This window comes from Rhinichthys klamathensis, unplaced genomic scaffold, assembly GCF_029890125.1.
Source record: "Rhinichthys klamathensis goyatoka isolate OS25496 unplaced genomic scaffold, OSU_Roscu_1.1 h1tg000191l_1, whole genome shotgun sequence".
Classification (NCBI taxonomy): Eukaryota; Metazoa; Chordata; class Actinopteri; order Cypriniformes; family Leuciscidae; genus Rhinichthys; species Rhinichthys klamathensis.
The window spans coordinates 2,054,728-2,074,327 of NW_026606717.1; the positions used below are offsets into that span (position 1 = coordinate 2,054,728).

General features: G+C 37.1%; 1 protein-coding gene across 2 annotated transcripts; it reads right to left on the reverse strand.

The window, feature by feature from the left end:
• Positions 1–1,416: 1,416 nt before the first annotated feature.
• Positions 1,417–19,398, reverse strand: phka1b (phosphorylase kinase, alpha 1b (muscle)). Of its 2 annotated transcripts, none has more exons than XM_056262055.1 (32): positions 19,201–19,398; positions 17,598–17,756; positions 17,272–17,319; positions 14,211–14,379; positions 14,023–14,105; positions 13,863–13,943; positions 13,641–13,739; positions 13,379–13,525; positions 12,824–12,877; positions 12,591–12,713; positions 12,412–12,507; positions 12,137–12,244; positions 11,050–11,128; positions 10,781–10,915; positions 9,430–9,539; positions 9,185–9,329; positions 8,593–8,671; positions 8,438–8,508; positions 7,108–7,269; positions 6,927–7,003; positions 5,985–6,130; positions 5,729–5,882; positions 5,545–5,624; positions 5,397–5,475; positions 5,190–5,319; positions 3,167–3,265; positions 2,964–3,079; positions 2,829–2,873; positions 2,578–2,739; positions 2,445–2,498; positions 2,163–2,363; positions 1,417–2,010 (listed from the first exon to the last, which is right to left on the reverse strand). In XM_056262055.1, the coding sequence occupies exons 1-32, from the start codon at positions 19,276–19,278 to the stop codon at positions 1,837–1,839; spliced, it is 3,543 nt and encodes a 1,180-aa protein (XP_056118030.1). In that variant the 5' UTR covers positions 19,279–19,398; the 3' UTR covers positions 1,417–1,836. The 2 variants fall into 2 exon arrangements, with proteins under 2 accessions (XP_056118030.1, XP_056118029.1); XM_056262054.1 differs by having other exon boundaries at positions 3,164–3,265; positions 19,201–19,397.
• Positions 19,399–19,600: the final 202 nt, after the last annotated feature.

A 19,600-nucleotide genomic window follows, 5' to 3' on the forward strand; every position in this document is an offset into this window, starting at 1 on the left:
TATATTGCGTGTGTGAGGATGTTGGAGGTGGAGATTTATAGCCTTTTCTCACAGCACTTGATATAATTAAACTTATCAATTTGATGGCGGATCCAGAAAGGTTCAAACGACAATCACCAGTGACAACAGATTCACCCGCTGTAAAATGCAAAAGACTTCGTTCGGACTTCGGAGTGGCTACAGAAAAAAAGAGACTGCAACCGGACCCATGCGAAAACAAGGATACATATCGGAAGGACATTAAATATAGTCATGCAATGCTGACGTTGTCAACATTAACAATTTGAGAACAAAGTATAATTTGCACGGTTGTGCGTGATATGATAACTTATAAGCGATTGTTAGATTTAATCAGCGCGATTTACTGCAATGTCAGAACCAGAACAAAAGTAGATATTTCTTACTAGTTCAATGACATTTACCGGTGAAAATTCTTATGTTGGTCATACTTCCAAAAAGAATAATCTGTGATTCTGAATGCCAGTATCCACATCGGCGCGGTCCACATCTCCTCAAACATTGTGTTCATCCGCGCTGTGCCGTGTCGAGGGTGTTGATGTGCAACTCACGTAAAATTGATAATTCCGCGAATGACTGCAATTGCAGATTTCAAACAGAGATGGCGACAAAGAGGAAAAACTGCAGACTGCAGCTTTAAGTAAAATGAAATAGTCAAAGCCTACTCGCACTGGATGTGCTGGTTTTGGCCTCTCATATATGAAACACCTGCGATTCAGCAACTACCTGCTAATGCACTTGCATTCGCGTAAAGTAGCCTTGTTGACAAGTTTGGATGAGTTATGCCTGCTACAGACTGAGATTTCAGCAATCCTACAAGGTCATCATTACTAATCATGGATTTAATAAACTTGGGTACCTTATGTATGTAGACTGGACGATGATGACACCTATTAAATTGTAGGCTATGACGTAAATAAGTGTAGACAAATAAAATGTGCTAGTGGTGAACAAATAGACTGACACTTTGGAAATTTACAAACACTTTGGAAATTGTGGTTTTATGTGCGCTGAAAAAAAAGAGGAAGCGATAGAGAAGAATATGGATGCAGTCATGGCTTGGGAAAAGAGGCCAACTTGCCATACCAATTTTGTAAGTGGAGCTTGAGGAAAGTAGTTTTAAGTTTTAGCACCATGTCACGTTGATCAATACACCATTTCGTGTTGCATTTTTATTGGCTAGGCAGTAGACGTAGATCGTAGCAGCAAACACACTGTGAGATGATCAAGTTAAATTCCTGACACTGTCATTAAATTATCGCAGGCTATCTTTGGTCGCAAGACCATGACAACGGCCGTCTTTGAACCTCTCTCACTGTACGCCGTAGGACCATCGTTAAGGAGCCACGACCACAGAAATTGCCACGATTGGTCATCTTTCGTCTAGACAGCCCAAAATCGTACAATCTGTACAGAGCATAAGGGCAAAACGCACAATATATAGTACCTTCATTGTCCTGTAGATGGTGATATCACATCTATTGTAGCAAAAAATAAACTACTGCTGAAAAAGTTAGGTGCCATGCAAAATGTAACGAGTAATTGCATTACTCATCACAAATGTATTGGAGTAAAGAGTACATAGACTTATTAAAAAATGCAGTCAAGTAGAGAGTAAAAGTTGGTAATATCTTTGGTACTCAGTAAAACTACTCAAATACTTTACACCACTGCAAAAGTAGCACACTTCGCATTTAACTTGCCTTGTTCGCAAAAGACAAAATGGCTTTTTCACTCATATTTACTCACACAAATGTCTACAAAGATCAATAATACCTCATTATCTACATTTAGAATGTGATACTTCAGTCTGGAGCTTCATTGAAGGGCACAAGCTCCACTGGGAAGAAAGTCTTCAACATAGCTAGCCACTGCTTTAGAAAGGTAGGTCATGCTTCCAAAGCGGCCACTGGGGGCGCTGTCATAGAGTAGCCTGCAGATGCCAGTCATGTGATCTTTCTCAAGGAGGCTTTCATTAGCTCCCAGTTCTTTCTGCAGAAACAGAATTCAGTCATGTTATTCAATCTTATTCTCTATGAAATCCCAGGGCGAATGCAGTTTCCTTTGCTATTGCTAGTCAGTTGCATGTGATAATTTTGCACTGCAAAATAAGGTATATAAAGGACCTTCCTCAAGGAGCTAACCTGATCATTGTAGAACATGTCACTGGCCATTTGTACAATACTCTCCACCTGAATGACACCACCCAGACTTTGGATGTTCACCTCGGCTATCATGGTCAGCACCAGGATGGCCTCCACCAACAACTGCCGGTATTCAGGCTGAGGTACGCGGTTCAACACTGTCTCCACATGCACGGCAAACTTTATTTCACCGGGCGTCATCTAGAAATGACACTGTTTTATTATCATTCTGTGAATTTAAGCCTAAAATATTACTTAATTGTATCTCTTTAAGTTGTTTACCTCTTTTGTGGTTGAAGATGGAAGCACATAGCCCTCAATGGACAGCCCATGACACTGTTAAATACAAGTTACAAGTTACAAAGGAAAGCAAATGTGAAGCTTAAGTTTGACAAACCTGATGTGTCCAACTCACCTTCTGCAGAATCTTCCAGACGTTCTGATAGAATCCAACAGGGACTCTATTAAGAGCTCCATCTAGACGTCTGCGCCGAAGCCACTGGCCATGTCTACTGTCACGCACCAATGTGGCTCCTAATGATCCCTGAAATGACTCGATGGATGGAAGTCTGTATCTCTGGAAAACAATCAGATTAATTATACCTACAAAGACATAGCTCAAACTTTGAAAAGAAGTTAAGGCATGTTTGACTCTGATCCACTTACACCTGATTCAATGTTTGCAATATCCAGCGAATGGACTGACACAGCCTAAATGACTCAGAAAAAGTGGCTGGTGTTAATCTACTCCAATTAGACTGAGAAGCAAAACCATTTTTTAAAATCCAAGCATTTTCTCACCAGTTTAATATAACAACCCTGTTTACTTGCAACTTTCACTTCAGTTTTGGTGGAGCTGGATTTGCTCTCGTCGTGGATGCTGACTGCAGAGCTGACCACATTTCCTGTTGAGCGCACTGGCACAAAAATACAACTGATAAATACAAATTCACAGACCAAATGAGTGAAGTATGATGCTGACAATGGATGAATATATTTACCACTTTTTTGAACTCCAAACTCTTTGCCACTGAGAATGTGAAGCAGCAGGTTCTTCATCTCAAATGGGCTCATATTCATCAAACTCTCTGTAGCCTCCTCACCTAAAAAAAAATGACTGATATGATTAAAAAATTGGGTAACTTTATTTTGATGGTCCCCTTTGAACATTCTGTTGACAATTAGTAACATTGCACCTATGTGTAAACTAACTCTCATGAGAGCATTAGTATTATTTTGATGATCCCCCAACAGACATTCTACTGACTATAAGTAACTTTGAAGTATGTCAACTTATTTTAACTCTAACCCTATACTACTCTACTAACACAGTAATTAGAGTTCGTAGACGTAGGTGCGACATTGCTTATACTACAGGGCCGTTGAATGCTTGAATCTGATTGGTTGAGGAACGTTCTAAGGTGTGCAATTATTTTCAGGGAAACGCACGGCTAAAGTAGTTCCAGGCAGGTCTTGACCACATTACCGTTCCATATCACTTCGCGTAGTCAACTGTCATAACGGAAAATATAATACAATTCATAACAAGAAAAAACATGCAGCCCATGCGCTTGATCTGCCATTTTCGATGTCTAACTTCACAATCAATGGAAACATGCAGTTTAATTTTAATAAATAAAGTATATAGTCCTATCTATAATCAATCAAATTAAACTGAATATAGGCCAAATACATTGATAGTCCTGCTGCACGGGTTTTCGTAATTAATGCAGATAATAGGCTATAACAAATAAATAATTATTGATAGGCCTATACTTGTTAATAGGACTTTGTGTTTCATTTATTAGGCTAGTCTACTGTCAATATTAGAAAAAAAAAAACATGAACGAACTAATTAAAACGAATTGAGTTAATTAATAAATAATAATATTGACGCACATGCCTCTCTCTCTCTCTCTCTCTCTCTCTCTATCTCTCTAATAACTGCATTAATAACTGCATAAAGCCGAGGTCACACTTAAGGGCGGTTATGAATGTAATTTGATACTTTGTTATGATTGATCATGCCCAAACGCGTGTTCAGCACGTTCAGTCTGTGTTCACAGTCGGTGTGTAAAATCTGCTGCAGCCGATGGAAACAGTCAGAGAGTGTTTCAGCCAGTCGTTAAGTGTGTCCAGCATTTAGTCTGCTATCAGTGGCTCAATCCTCCGTTACTAACTCTAAAATGACGTTTTGGAATTAGCAACGGAGGCATGGGATTAGATGCGCAAGAAATTAGTCCTACATACAAGAGCGTTTTAATGACAAAAACTTTACAAACGTCTTGAAATACATCATTTGAACAATGTTTCGAGGTGTGGTAACTGTAGTATAAGCGGAATAATTGACTCCGCTTCGCGTCGTGACCGCATTACCACCTCGGGTGTGCATTATTTTTCTAATAATTCAACGGCCTGTCGTCAATTATTCCTTACTTATAGTCAACAGAAGGTGTTAAAGGGACAATCAATATAAAGTGTAACTGAAAATGTATTTTTAATTACTTTGATTTTCTGGCAATTTTAGAGTCCAAATTGTTTTGTAAAATATATATATATATGAGGGGCTAAATAGAAAACATTATTTTATATTGCAATAATATTTCATTGTGCAGCTTATATCCATATTTGTTGAGAAATTCTCCAAATTAAGACAATTCAAAGACATTGTAAGCGAACGGACTATGGAAGTAAAATAATGACTCGTAATAATAATGAAAATAATGAAATGTATTGGAAACAAAAAAGCTTGTTGAATTGCACTAATCAAAAAATAAATGTTAAAGCAATTATTTTTCAGTTAATGCAATTCAACAAGCTTTATTGTTTCAAATACATTTTTCATTATTTTATTTCCATAATGGAAATTATAAAAAGAGCCTTTAGAAATCAATATTGTTTTATTTCCATATCACTGTATATTAAGCCTAAAACTGGCTTCTTTTAAATCACATTATTTTTTATAGTTTATTGTTATAAATAATACATAAAAAACTAAAAGGTTTAATGGAACAGGATCTGAGATACCTGAACAGCTGAGGGATTGGGCGAGCTCAGTGACCATGACCTGAAGAATGAGGCCAATGCGGAGGCGGAACATTTCACTGAAGATTTTCGGCTGGGTTCGAATGATCATACCCAGAAACACCATTATCTCCTGCCAGGAGCGTAAACGAGTGTTAGTGGAATTAAAACATACAAGGTTGAGAAGTGGATCTGACCTTCAGGTCTAACCTGAGTGAGAATGGCGATGGTGAGGTTGTTCTCGCTCGCCTCATCGATCAGCCTCGCCAGCTTGTCTGGAGGCATGGGACTATACGGAGACAAAGATCGTAGTGTGAACAGGTAAACGAGAATGTGAACATTATTTGTGTGTACTCACGCTGAAATAGTTTTCTCTCTTGGTTCAGGAGGAAGGCCAACTGTTAAATGTTTCTGATGAATTAGCAAATCTGAGCATGCCTGTTAATGGAAAACATATTCATTAACTACATTCTGGGACAATGTTGTTGAATTTACATACAGTCACAAGGAACCATTATAATAGTGGCAGCTCTGATACTCACAGCATCGAGCTCTTCTACTTTCTTGCGTAGCATCCCGCAGATCATCCGGATGAGGCCCCAGTGTTTCAGGTTTCCTGCCTTTTCATACAAATCACTCAGTAGTCGTCTTACCGTCCAACCTTTCCCATGTAGCTGGGTGTCCCAATCCATTCCCCTTATAACAGAAATCCCAAACATAACCTTCACAGCAACAGTACAGCTCTTTCCTAGGACACAGATCTAACAAAACTAGTCACATAGTTTTGGCGATACTGACTTGTCTGTGAAGAGTATGTAGAGAATGTCAGCCTGATCCTGTAAGTTCTGACTTTGTTTCAGCATCTGCACTAGGGCTGGGTAGTCAATCCCGCCATTGACATCTCTGGGCAGGTTCAACGAATGAGGGGCCTGTGTCTCAGATATCTTTGCGTGGAAAAAAGTCATGACAGGACATTGTGAGATGAGAACAGAGCCCATTTTTAACAGTTCCAGAAAGCAATTTTTCCATTATTATTTTTTTTCTATATAGATATTATTCAGAAAATAAATTCTTCAGATCTATTAATCTCTCTGAAATGAATCACAATATTACAGACTGCATTTTGAAGTAAAACAGTATTTGATCTGAATAAAGGCAAAGGTACCTAGCTGTGTACTTCAAAGGATAGTTCACCCCAAAATGAAAATTTTGTCATTACTTACTATTTTTTCAAACTTTTTTCTTCTGTTGAACACAAAAGAAGATATTTTGAAGAATATGGGTAACCAATCAGTTAACAGAAGCCATTGAATTTTTTCCCCCATACTATGAAAGTCAGTGGGGTTCATCAACTGTCTGGTTAGTTACCCATATTCTTCAAATTATCTTCTTTTGTGTTCAGGAGAAGAAAGAAACTCATACAGGTTTGGAACAACTTGAGGATGAATAAGTAATGACAATATTTTCATTTTTGGGTGAACTATCCCTTTAAATTTAAAGTTGCAATCACAGAAACAATATACAATCACTTAACAACCTCTAAATACATTGTTGCAAGGTTTCACATTATCACTAAAACAGTTTCTTCATGTAGAAATCAAATTTTTTTTTTTTACTTCTGGAGCCTAACTGGAAAAAAAAAATCAAACATATTTTTATAGAGAGCAGAGACAGCCAAATTATTATTCTAATTATTACTTAAATCTTCACAGTGAAAGCCAGTCATTTTGTTTTATCTACCTTTCCTTTGTTATCCAGCAAATTAAGGTTTGGTGCTGGAGAACGGAAAAGTTTAGTTGGAAGGTACATGTGCACATCTGCAGAAAGTTGAAAATTAAATGTATGAGTTATTACTGAGCATTTGTAAAGGCAGCTTTTAAACATCAAAATAAATGTCTAAAAAGCCGAATTCTGAACTCACTGTGTATATTGAGCTCTCTGGCTTTGTGCACCAGAGACACCATTTCCCGTGTCTTTTTGGCTGCTGCCCTGAAGCGTCTCAGGCCTCCTTTAGTGGCACTAATAGGACTTTCCTGAGGAACCGCCAGTAACTGGTCCAGATACACAGCCAGGTCATCCACCTCTGCACACACACACACACACACACTCGCACAATTAAATAAAAGCATCAGAGGGTTGAGCACTTCTTCTGTCACTTTTGAGATGTAACTGAGTATTTCACCACATGTGTCAATAATATCCACCCATGCAGGCAAACTGACTTACAGAGTGACTTTCAACCACAGGCCACACATTTCAACATAAAATGTCATGCAGAAAAGGAAAGAACTGCAAGTCAACAGCCAACAAACCCCTGGTAGCTGACTTAAACCTTCCATACAAGAATGTTTGTCAGTAATCTTTCACTTAATAATAAAAAATTCCAATACAATAAGAAAAAAGTAATTAGTCTTTATCAGAGTAGTGGAACCATTGTTTTGGATATTCGTTAATAAATGAGACTCTTCAACAAAATGTATTGGTATCCATTAGCACAGGGATTGCACATGCAAAGTAGAGTGGCAAAGAAACAACATGACAACAGCATGGCAAAAAACTGCTTTCTGAATAACATTAAGCATACTTTTAAGTACTTATTATGTAAATAATATACTTTAAGAGATTATATTTAAGAGTGAACATAATGTAATATTTTCAGACACATTATTGCATGTTAATTTAAATTAAATTGCAATGTTTTATGGTTTAAATTGATATTAAATGCAATCAGCTGAACTTTCGCATGTTTTTTTTTAATCATTTAAGTAAGACTTCAGTACAAGTACTTTACAAGTATTAAGTCATTTATATGTGCTTTAGTAAGACAACACTATATAATATTATTGGCAAGTATGTTTTTTAAATATACTTTCAAGATTTGAAGTACTGGATACTACAAATGCAAATGCAATACAATTAAGCACACTTCTTTTTACAAGGGATAGTTCACCCAAAAATGAAAATTCTGTCATCATTATCCACCCTCATGTCATTCCAAATCTATATGACTTTCTTTCTTCCATGGAACACAAAACAAATTTGTTTTATATATATTTTGAAAGTCAGCGGCTACAATGGACCAAGTTGACTTTTATTGTATGGACAAAAACAGTGAGACACTTTTCAAATATGTTCTTTTGTGTTACACAGAGGAAAGAAAGTATTTTTTCTTATTTTTGGATGAATCATCTCTTTGGTTTTAGTCTTTTCAAGAGAAAAGATGGCGTGCTGATAGCTGGTGGCACACTCACCACAGTCCATAAATGTAAGATGGGCACAACAGGAGGTGTCAAGAAAAGCAGAAAGTTCCCCAGTCTTAACCCTTGAAATGTAAAACTGATTTGCTTTCAGCCTTCTTCAGGTATGTTACAAATATTAAATGTGCGAACCTCTTTAAATACGTTACCTTGCTCCTCCAAAGTAACCATCCTGTAGTTTTTTCAAGGTTGCCAATACAACAGGATCAATGTGTTTGTGGTCATCAGCTGCGAAGGACAAAAACAAAATGAGTTTTTTTCAGAATGAGAAAGCTGCTGTCTGCATATTAAAGGGTTAGTTCACACAAAAATGAAAATGATTTCATTATTTACTCACCCAAACCCGTAAGACTTTCGTTCGTCTTCGGAACACAAATGAAGATATTTTTAACGAAATCTTAGAGATTTCTGTCCCTCCATTGACAGTCTATGCAACTACCACTTTGGCGCTTCAAAAAGTTCATAAAGAGATTGGAAAACTAATCCATACGTATCAAGCAGTTTATTCATATGGATTAGTCTTACAATCTCTTTATTAACTTTTTGAAGCATCAAAGAGGTAGTTGCATAGCTGTTAATGGAGGGACAGAAAGCTCTCAGATTTCATAACAAAGATCTTCATCTGTGATCCGAAGGTAAACTGAAGTCTTACAGTTTTGGAACGATATGAGGGTGAGTAATTAATGATCGAATTTTTGGGTGAACTAACACTTTAAGGGCGTTAAGTATTTTTTCACTCACTGAGCATGCCGTGTGAAATTGGGAACGTTACTGTGGGTCGGCCGGTCATCCTCCAACGAGAACAGAGGTAGGAAAGGTCGATACGGAGCATCTCCACAATCATGTGATTGTCCAGGGCTAGATAGAACTCATGATGGTCTACAAACTACACATTCAATCAGGCCCAAAACCAACAAATTACCTGAGTGGATACTGAATATTCAAATAGATACCAACAGCAAATTTGAATTCACATGCTGACGTACTTGAGGAGTGAAGGTAAAGATGGTGTTGCGAATAATGTAGAATTTTGATGTTCCAAGCACACCAATTCGCCTGTACGGCCGCCCAGTTAGTCCCAGCCTTTGGTTACGCCCTGAAAAAAAGATCAAACTTTGGTGAAAACCTGTATTTTGTATCTCTCGCTTAAAAGAATAATTTGTTCAAAAATTCTGTTCATTATGTCATTGTGTCACTTTCATATAATGAATTCGGTCAGGGACCAGCTTATTAAGCTTAAAAAAGGACAAAAAAGTCCCATAAGCATCAGAAAAGTAGTCCATTCTTTTTGTGCATTATATTTCAAGTCTTCTGAAGCCATTCGAAAACTTTGTGTGAAGAACAGAGGAACAGACTGAAAATTAATTCATTGTTAACTGAAAATCTTTCTGTGGTCACCATTCACTTTCAGTGGAGGTGTTAAAGGGCACCTATTATGCTAAATTCACTTTACATAGCGTTTGAACGTAAAATAAATGTGTGTTGGTTGGTAGTGTGTGTACACAACCACCCAATAATGATAAAAATCCACCCAGTGCTTTTTTTTAAATCCCCATAAATCATAAGCACTGTCTCAGAACAAGCCGTTCTCAGATTCGGGGCAATGTGACGTACTTTTGCACAAGCCCCTCCCACGACTGTTGATGGACACTGCAGTTTTAGCATTAGAAATATTCACAGCCTAAATATTCAACCATGCTGAATTTCAGCCCATAAAAATGCAAGCCCTAAAAATACAATGCATTAAAATGCAAGCATGGTTAATGCAATGCAAATCTTTTTCAAGTAGTGCAATTTTAACAGGCTTTTTTGTTTCAAAAACATTTGGCATTATTTTACTTCCATAAAATACATTTTAACCGTAATTAATCTAAACTATGCCTGTTCCATCTCCATACAGCATATATTCTCTGACTCTGTAGGCATCATTGTCCGACTCCGGGTCGAAATGAACACCACTACTGAGTTTCTGTTTTGATATTATCATTCTGTGAGATGAGATTGTCCTGACACTGAGCACAAGCTTGTGAAGCTCCGCCCCCTGTGCCGGCAGCAGCAGCTCATTTGCATTTAAAGGGATACACACAAAAACGGCACGGTTTTTTCTGAGCCCCAAAAAGTGACAATTTAAACATGCTGTGAAAAATTATCTGTTGGGTATTTTGAGCTAAAACTTCACATAGACACCCTGGGGACATTATTTTACATCTTGTGAAAAGGGGCATAATAGGTGCCCTTTAAAAAACTCCTTTTTCTTTCACAGACGTATGGAAAGACATAAAAGTGAGTAAAAGATTTGTTTTTTTGTGTTAACGATTCCTTCCACCCTGAGTTCACCTAGTCTGGCATAGATGTGACTGAGGACTCTGGAGGGCTGAACTCGGATTGGATGAACGTCCTCCAGGGTTTCTGAGTCAATGCCATAGCTCTGCAGGAGCTGTTTAATCTCGTCGCTTTCTGCCAGGATAGACACTGAAAACACAAGAATGGAGAACAGCTTGTGTAAATATGGTGAGACAGAATACTTATGTAATAGATTCAAAGTCAAACAGTTTTCTAAATTGATTAACCCAGATTTAGCTACTGTCAAACACTGTAGGTCTTACCTTGAACTACAACATCAGGCTTGGGAACAGTGGAGAGGCGTCTATTGAGAGGATCAATTTCTCCAGCTGCTAAAAAACCCTATAAAGTCAAAAACAACATTATTTCACATATACAGGAACATACATGATCATAATATGTGTTTCTCAATAGCTCCGCAGAATGGATGATGCATACTGTACTTATATGTCAGTGTAGCATTACTCAAAATTCATTAACAATTACATTTTTTTTTATTTAGCAAACACTTTTATGCAAAGCAACCTAAAAAAAATCAGTAACTAACAATAATGCCACAATACCTCCATTCCTGAAGCTAAACCATTGGAACAGTCATGTATCAATAATATATGGGTTTTGAGTATGGTAAATTTTATGATTTATCTAGATACCCTTATATATGATTTAACATTAATAATTTATATAAAATAAATAATTTAACAATACATCGTCTCCACCTCAGCCCCGCGAGCCTGCGGCTACGCCTTAGCCCTTCAGTCCTATGTGCTCCATCTCAATTCGCTAGTATGTACTCTCTTTTTTTTTTAAAGAAAAAGCACATACTTCTGAGTGTGTAGCACAAGAGTGGGGAAGTTTTGGTTTATGCTATCGCTCTGTCGCATAGTTACACGCATCCTGTCACCGTAAACTGGCCTGTCAATCACCTTGTCACAGTTAACATCCTCCACAATTAATTTCCTACCATAATGGAGAGAAAAGTAGCAGCATGTTGATCTGCCAGTTGTGGGTCTTCCAAACAGAGAACTCTCCGCATAATCTTAGTCTGCCTAGCCCAACGTGACACTTTTATTTTATTTCATCAAAAATATACTAAAAACAGTGTAATATAATTACTTTTTTACATTACTTTTTTAACGGTTTTCTTTTATACACATAAATATGAAATATATTACATATTAAATGATGTATTTTTTCATTTTATGTATCTTAATTTATTGTTAAATCTTATTTTTATAATTGAATTGAATTCATAAGGGAGACAAAGTGCAGGGGGCCTCCAGGAACCGATTGAGAAACATTGCAGTTCAGCATTACCATATAGAGCGATTTTTATGGAATTTACTGTACCTCTGCCAGCAGGTTACCCAATATGTACAGAGACTGGCCCCATTTCAGTGGACATTTGCCTACTGGCACTCTCTCCACTGTGTGAGGATTAGCATACTCTTCATCAACCTAGTTGAAATGACACATACCAAAAGAAACAAGGAAAGTCCATTTTCCTTTGGAATAACCCACAAAGAATCACTGAACCAGGAATCTGGCTTTAGGTATTTCATAACAGTACTAAATCCAGTGCTTTAGTGTTAAGAGAAAAATAACTAAATGTGTCCAGATTGTACCTTATCTGGAGGAACACTATAAAGCTCAGGAACCAATCGTAATCCATTCTTCCCTCTGATGAGGATGCCATCTAAAGCCTCTCTGTACTCCTGAACCTAAATAAGAGAGGAACAAGCAAGAGAGCATTGTTTTCTGAAGAATAGTCAGGTATTTATTGACTATAGTAAATTGTCGGTACCTGTTCTGGACTGTTGATAAAAATGCCATCCAGGATGAGGTATGTCCAGAACAGCGGCCATTCACACTCTATGTTCTCAAAGAGCTTCAGCTCAGATGACTCGTAATACAATCGATTCGGGTCCTTAGAAAAGAATGATTGTGTTGGAATAAGCTCCAAATACCCATACAAAAGACAGCCACACACATAGATGTGACTATTTTGTCTGACAAACTGTTCAAGCACGGTTTTACCTCTCGGGGTGTTTTGTGTCCATCTCTAAGAAAGCGACAGCATCCATATCTGCCCTATATGAGACAGTACAGGAGTAAATAAAGACTGTAAAATGAGGTGTTTGACGAAACTTTAAAAAAGCAACAATTTGCATGTTTTTATTCAATTTATAGAATTAATTTAAAAAAATATATTATTTAATTTAATCAATTAAAAAATAATAACAAATAGATATATAATTTATATATTTAATGTATTTTTTTTATTTGTTTAATTATTATTATGTAAATATCTTGATTGAGCTTCAAATATCACTATTTCTTGATTTCTTAAATTTCTTTAATTGTATCAACAGTTATATGCTTTTTAAAAATTTATTTACACTGTTTTAAATTTAAATGTCCAGGATTAGGTGCTGCATTTCATGTCATGAAGAGCAAAGTGTTAGTTGTCTTAAACTATTACTTTAAATCATGTAGAAAACACTAAAACACACAAAAAATGCCTGGTTCCTGAAACACGTCAAGGGTAAAGTCAACTAAATGATTGCAGTAATTATTGATATCCATATTCACCTGAAGTTTTGAAATGATTTCTTCTTTGGTGATATTAACAATGTCAATGTCCTCAACTGCAAATGCTGGATAAGAGATAATGGACAGAACCCCAGCGTCCACCTCTTTGGATGTTGATGCCCTCGGCAGCATGGAGCTGAGAATAGACTATAGTAAAGGACCCAAAAAGAGAAAAACATTCTGTTACTTTCACGAGGCTTGAAAGCTCTGAATAATATGGATGCTGTCATCTCATGTGTGACATCATAAATTAGTTTATTACTTGGCAGTGCTGAATGTCATCGGCTAAAGCATGTACGACGGACTCTGGGCCACCCTTGGCACCGAAAAGGTTCAGTTCATCCAAGGCCTCCAAAGCTGCCTGAATAAAGCAAGAGGTCATGTTATTTTATCACGAGGAGATCATTATTTGACACTTGTTTGACATGTGAAACCAATTCTTAACTGACTATGCAATTTATCACTAAAAACCTAAATATTTCACCTTTGCCATTCCGATAGAGCTGACATTTATCTCAGGGATCCCTTTATTTGTCTTGTCTCCTCGTTCCCACATTCCAAAATCCTGAGGATAATTTCCAGTCTTAATAACCATGGGAAAAATGTGAAACCTTTTCATATCAGAGCAGCATTAAGGTGCTTACCGCTAATTTATACGCAGATTCAATGTAAAAGATCAGATTCTGGACGACGTCGACCTCATCACGTGTATAAATAATATTTAGCCCTGCAAATAAAGAGTGGTGCAAATCTAATCTGCTGTTTCACTCAAGCAACAGATTTAGACACATGTATGCTGCAAACACTTTAAATGTGATAAGTTAAATTCAACCTGATGCTGTCATTTGGGCCAGGAAGAGCAGGAAGATGGAGGTAGCATCCACCTGTAGATGACCCCATTCCTGATCACCAACTACAGTGGCACACGTTCCTGTATGGTACTTGGCATGAAGGCAATCTTTGGTGCTTTTGCTGTACTTGAACTTCTCCACCTTATCAAGCTGAAAGTTGAATACAGGCTAAGTTACTGTGCAAAGTCCGGTTCACATCCAGCATTCTCCTTGAACAAAACTGCAAACCATGTGACATGCACGTGAATGCAAGTGTGTGATTCTTGTTCATTGTAATGGTGACACATGATAGGCTCAGAATTCTTCAAGGTGCTAGAAACGTTCCTCAGAGATTTTGGTCCATATTGACATGATAGCATCACACAGTTGCTGCAGATTTCTCAGCTGCACGTCCATGATGTGAATCTCCTGTTCCACCACAACCCAAAGGTGCTCTATTGGGTTGAGATCTGGTGACTGTAGAGGACATTTGAGTAAAGTGAACTCATGTACAAGAAACCAGTTTGAGATGATTTGAGTTTTGTGATATGGCGCATTATCCTGCTAGAAGTAGCCATCAGAGGAACTGTGATCCTAAAGGGATGGACATGGTCAGCAACAATTCTCAGGTAGGCTGTGGCGTTTAAACGATGTTCAATTGGTACTAAAGGGCCCAAAGTGTGCAAAGAAAACATCCCGCACACCATTACACCACCACCAGCCTGAACCATTAATACAAGGCAGGATGGATCCATGCTTTGATGTTTTTCACTCTAAATTCTGACCCTACCATCTGCTGAATGTCGCAGCAGAAATCAAGACTCATCAGACCAGGCAACGTTTTTCCAATCTTTTAATGTCTAATTTTATTGAGCCTGTGCAAATTGTAGCCTCAGCTGCGAGTGATTATTTGAGTTACTGTTGCCTTTCTATCAGATCAAACGATTCTGGCCATTCTCCTCTGATATCAACAAGGCATTTTCACCTAAGAATTGCTGCTCACTGGATATTTTCTCTTTTTCATTCTCTGTAAACGGCAAAGGTCAGAGCGAGCATTGTTAAATGGGACGGTCTAGCCTACAGAGGAGTGTTCTTGTCGCCTAGTAACTGCCTTGTTACCACTGTGCAGGCTGGTGGTGGTGGTGTAATGGTGTGGGGGATGTTTTCTTGGCACACTTTAGGCCCCTTAGTGCCAATTGGGCATCGTTTAAATGCCACGGCCTACCTGACCATTGTTTCTGACCATGTCCATCCCTTTATGGCCACCATGTACCCATCCTCTGATGGCTACTTCCAGCAGGATAATGCACCATGTCACAAAGCTCAAATAATTTCAAAATGGTTTCTTAAACATGACAATGAGTTCACTGTACTAAAATGGCCCCCACAGTCACCATATCTCAACCCAATAGCATCTTTGGGATGTGGTGGAACGGGAGCTTCATGCCCTGGATGTGCATCCCACAAATCTCCATCAACTGCAAGATGCTATCCTATCAATATGGGCCAACATTTCTAAAGAATGCTTTCAGCACCTTGTTGAATCAATGCCACGCAGAATTAAGGTAGTTCTGAAGGCGAAATGGGGTCAAACACAGTATTAGTATGGTGTTCCTGATAATCCTTTAGGTAAGTGTATGTTCACCATGGTCCATTTCTGTTTATTATAAAGAGTATAAACTATATATAATTGCATCTTAGTAAGATATGTCAACATTTGAACATTTCACGGTACACGAAGGACGCATTTGGAGGACACATTTGAAGCAGCCATCGAATTGGGACAGCCTTCGTCGCAATCTGCATTCGAATGCGGGCTTCGAAGGATGCAGCCTCTGAATAGGGACACAGATCTAGTGTGTGTCAATGTGTTGCCTTGATTGATAATTCAGTTTACCTGTTGTCCAATTATTTTACTCATTAGTTCCTCTGTGTATTTAGTGTTCATTCAGTCCTTGGTTCAGTGTTGTCTATGGTACGTGGTTTTGCTATTTCTCCTTCATTAGACTGTATGTTTCCTAAATATTTGTGATTAAAAACTGTTATTTGAGCTATCTCCTTTGGCTTCGTTTTGCGATGTTAATAGCAACCACACGTGACACCAGACACAAGTGGCACTTTTAGTTTGTACCATGCTTCACATTGCACTAGTAAAGTGTCACATTTCAGTAACATGGAGCCCACAATACTTAATATAATTCATCAATAGTGTGTATATTAACCTGTTTGGTATGATTTTTTTTTTATGTGTATGTAGCTTAAATATGTTTGTAATATTCTTTTTGCTTTAAAGAAACACAAACATACACTTCTTTGTCAATAAGCCAGTAAAAATGAGAGTTGTGGAGATAATAAACAAGTTATGCCAAGATTTCAAGACAGTCTTGTGTACAATCACTAAGCACTGTAATGCACTCTAAACCTTAATGGGTTCAATACACTCAGAGAAAATTGATTGCCTCAGAGTAATTAAGTAATGTCTTAAAATGGCAATAGGGTTGTCATTGTTGTGAGGAGTGGAGACTGTGATTCAGGTCAGAAAGAAATGGTATTTATTAGACAAAACTGTTCAGAGTTAAATGTTTGTTTTTTGAATGAAAGGAATTCATATTTTTATGCAACAAAGACCAATTAAATTGATCCAAAATGTGTAATGTTAAAAAAAAAATATTTCAAATAAATGCTGTTTTTCCTAACTTTGTTTTATCACTGAACCCTGAAAAACGGTAGTAAAGTAATTGCTGCAAAAAATCAGGCATTGCATCACAGGATTTTTTTTTTTTCTTTTTTCTTTTTTGTTTTGTAATCTAATAAATGCAGCCTTGGTGAGACTTTTTACTGATACCAAACTTTTGAACAGTAGTGTATGTTCTCCTGCAAAGCAATTGCATTTGCAATGAGAAAATGATTTGAAATGGTCACCACAATTATGACTTAATATGTACTGCAAAACATTATCTACACAGTATCCTTCAGATTTACTGCCTAAAATGAGAAGGATTTGTAATGAATCTTGAAATATTTATTTGCCTATAATGGAATGAGAATGTTGTTTATCCATACCTGTCTTATCATACACTGCAGTAGTCCTCGCATGAGTTTGACCACACTCTACAGAATGAGAAAAGACAGAGAACAAGAGAGAGAGAAAGAGAGCAGTGAGCCTTGACCGTGACCTTATCCTCTCCATCTGCTATGACCATGAAAGAAACATGAGCCAAATGATTTGCCCTCTGGCATTTTACATGATCTCCCAGACACAAACACTAATGAGCAGAAAATATTAAATGTCTGGGACATGTGCAGACATGGTCTTCGATGCCCTTTGACAAAATTGTATACCGGTAGTTTTGCTTGTATCTCAACTCACTATGTATGCATGAACCAACCTGCTCCAGTTCATAGGCTTTGGCTTTGTCTTCATCCCTGTCTGCATTCTTCCTGTAGGCCAGACTCAGAGCCCACACAGACAGGATGCAGTACACATTGTCTCTAACCCAGGCATGAGGCAACTTCTCATCTCCTGGGAGTAACCCTGTCACCGGATCCTGCAAAATATTATATTAAAAAAACATATATGTCATCCTGAGGGTCTATCAAACTAGAATAAATTATATTTATGTTGTGTAAAGTGTCACCATTGGCCTGGCCTGTATCATTTAAAAGCATGTGACACTTTAAATTCTACATCTCTTTTTTGCAGTGTTCTCTTTCATAATGAGTATTTTTACTTTAACACAATCCTGTTGCCTTAAACACGTATGATTCGTTACATAAAATATTCTCAAATTCAAACTCTAAACTCGTGTGAAAAAGTGTGCTTAATTGAATTATTGAATGTTCACTATTAGTGCATACTTTACATCTTTAAAGTATATTTAAAAAAACTGTACTTGCATGTAATATAATATTACTGAAATAAAAGTTCACTTTAGTGTACTTAAAGAGTGCACTTTCATGCCTATGTTTCTTAACACACTTAAGTACACTTTAAAAAGCACACTTTGGGTAACAATTTAATTTAGGGTCCAATTATCTCTATTATAGTTGCTTATTAGCATGCATATTACTAGGATATTGGCTGTTTATTAGTACTTATAAAGCACATATTAATGCCTTATTCTGCATGACCTTATACATCCCTTAATCCTACCCGATACCTAAACTTAACAGCTACCTTACTAACTATTAATAAGCAGTAATTAGGAGTTTATTGTGGCAAGAGTAGTAGTTAATAGTTAGTTAAGTGAAACTAAAGTGTAACCACACTTTGTAATAATGACAAAATCAAGTTTCACATTAAAGGACATTTTAAATAATTGTGTTGTGCTTTAAAGAAGTAGGCCTACATTTATTTTAATGTGCTAACTCACATACTAAAACATGTAAAGTACCTGATTATAATTTAATTGTAGTGTGTTATTGAATAGGCCTATTACAATTAAAGTTAAATATACAATATTGGGTAACACTTTATTTTAGTGTCCTTGTTACACGTTACATGTAGTTACTGCAGTAATAACGGTAAATTATGCACATGCAACAAGCAAACCTAACCCTATAGTAAGTGCATTTAGTCAATTAATATTACTCAGTACTTAAATGTATAATTTCATTGAAACACGAACACCTTAAAATAAGATGTAACCTAAATTGTAACTTCATTACAAATGTATTTCAATACATGAAGTTCAAGTTTCAATAGAAATGACATTAAATTATATTTTAGTGGTAACACTGTACAATAAAATTTCATTTGATGGCATAGTTGGCTAATATTAGTTAACAAGAACTAACAATTAACTATTCTTCTACAGCAGTTATTACGGTAATCTTAGTTAACGTTAATCTCAACATTTATAACATAACATTCAGGTTTCACCAAAGTATCGCAAAGGATTCTAAAGTGTAGCCTACTTCTTTTTCAAAAGGGCTGTGACGCTGCCTTTTAAGTCAACACAGCAAAGTGAAAGTGAGAGATTTTTTGCTCACCTGGTGACAGAGGATTGTCTGTTGCAACGTTCTGGCATAGTTGTCGAGTTTCACTCCAGAATTACTGCGACTTCTCATAATAGTCTCTTTCTAGAGGCAGTTTAGCTCTCCAGTGTAGATGCAGTTTGGCTCTCACTAGCAGTGTGTCTTAGCTGACGGTGGTCAAATATCAAGTACCGTACATGTGAGGTAGGCAAATGTCAAGCCTTAGGGACCAGTTGTTCAGTATCTGTTACATCAGATGGCGTACTAACTGGTGTTGAACTGCACCCTGTCTTTATAGTTACAGGCACAGTTTTTCATCCATATTTAAAATAATAAAATCAACAATACAAATTAAAACATATAAAAAAAATAAGGCTATAATACAACACACTTAGCAAAATGTTGCTTCAACTGA

Coding starts and splice junctions, on each gene's coding strand:
- phka1b (XM_056262054.1), bottom strand. CDS start 19,278: ATGAGAAGTCGCAGTAATTCTGGAGTGAAACTCGACAACTATGCCAGA. Junction 13,944..14,022: donor AATCTGCGTATAAATTAGCG/GTAAGCACCTTA, acceptor AATTATCCTCAG/GATTTTGGAATGTGGGAACG. Junction 12,878..13,378: donor AAATCATTTCAAAACTTCAG/GTGAATATGGAT, acceptor TGTCTCATATAG/GGCAGATATGGATGCTGTCG.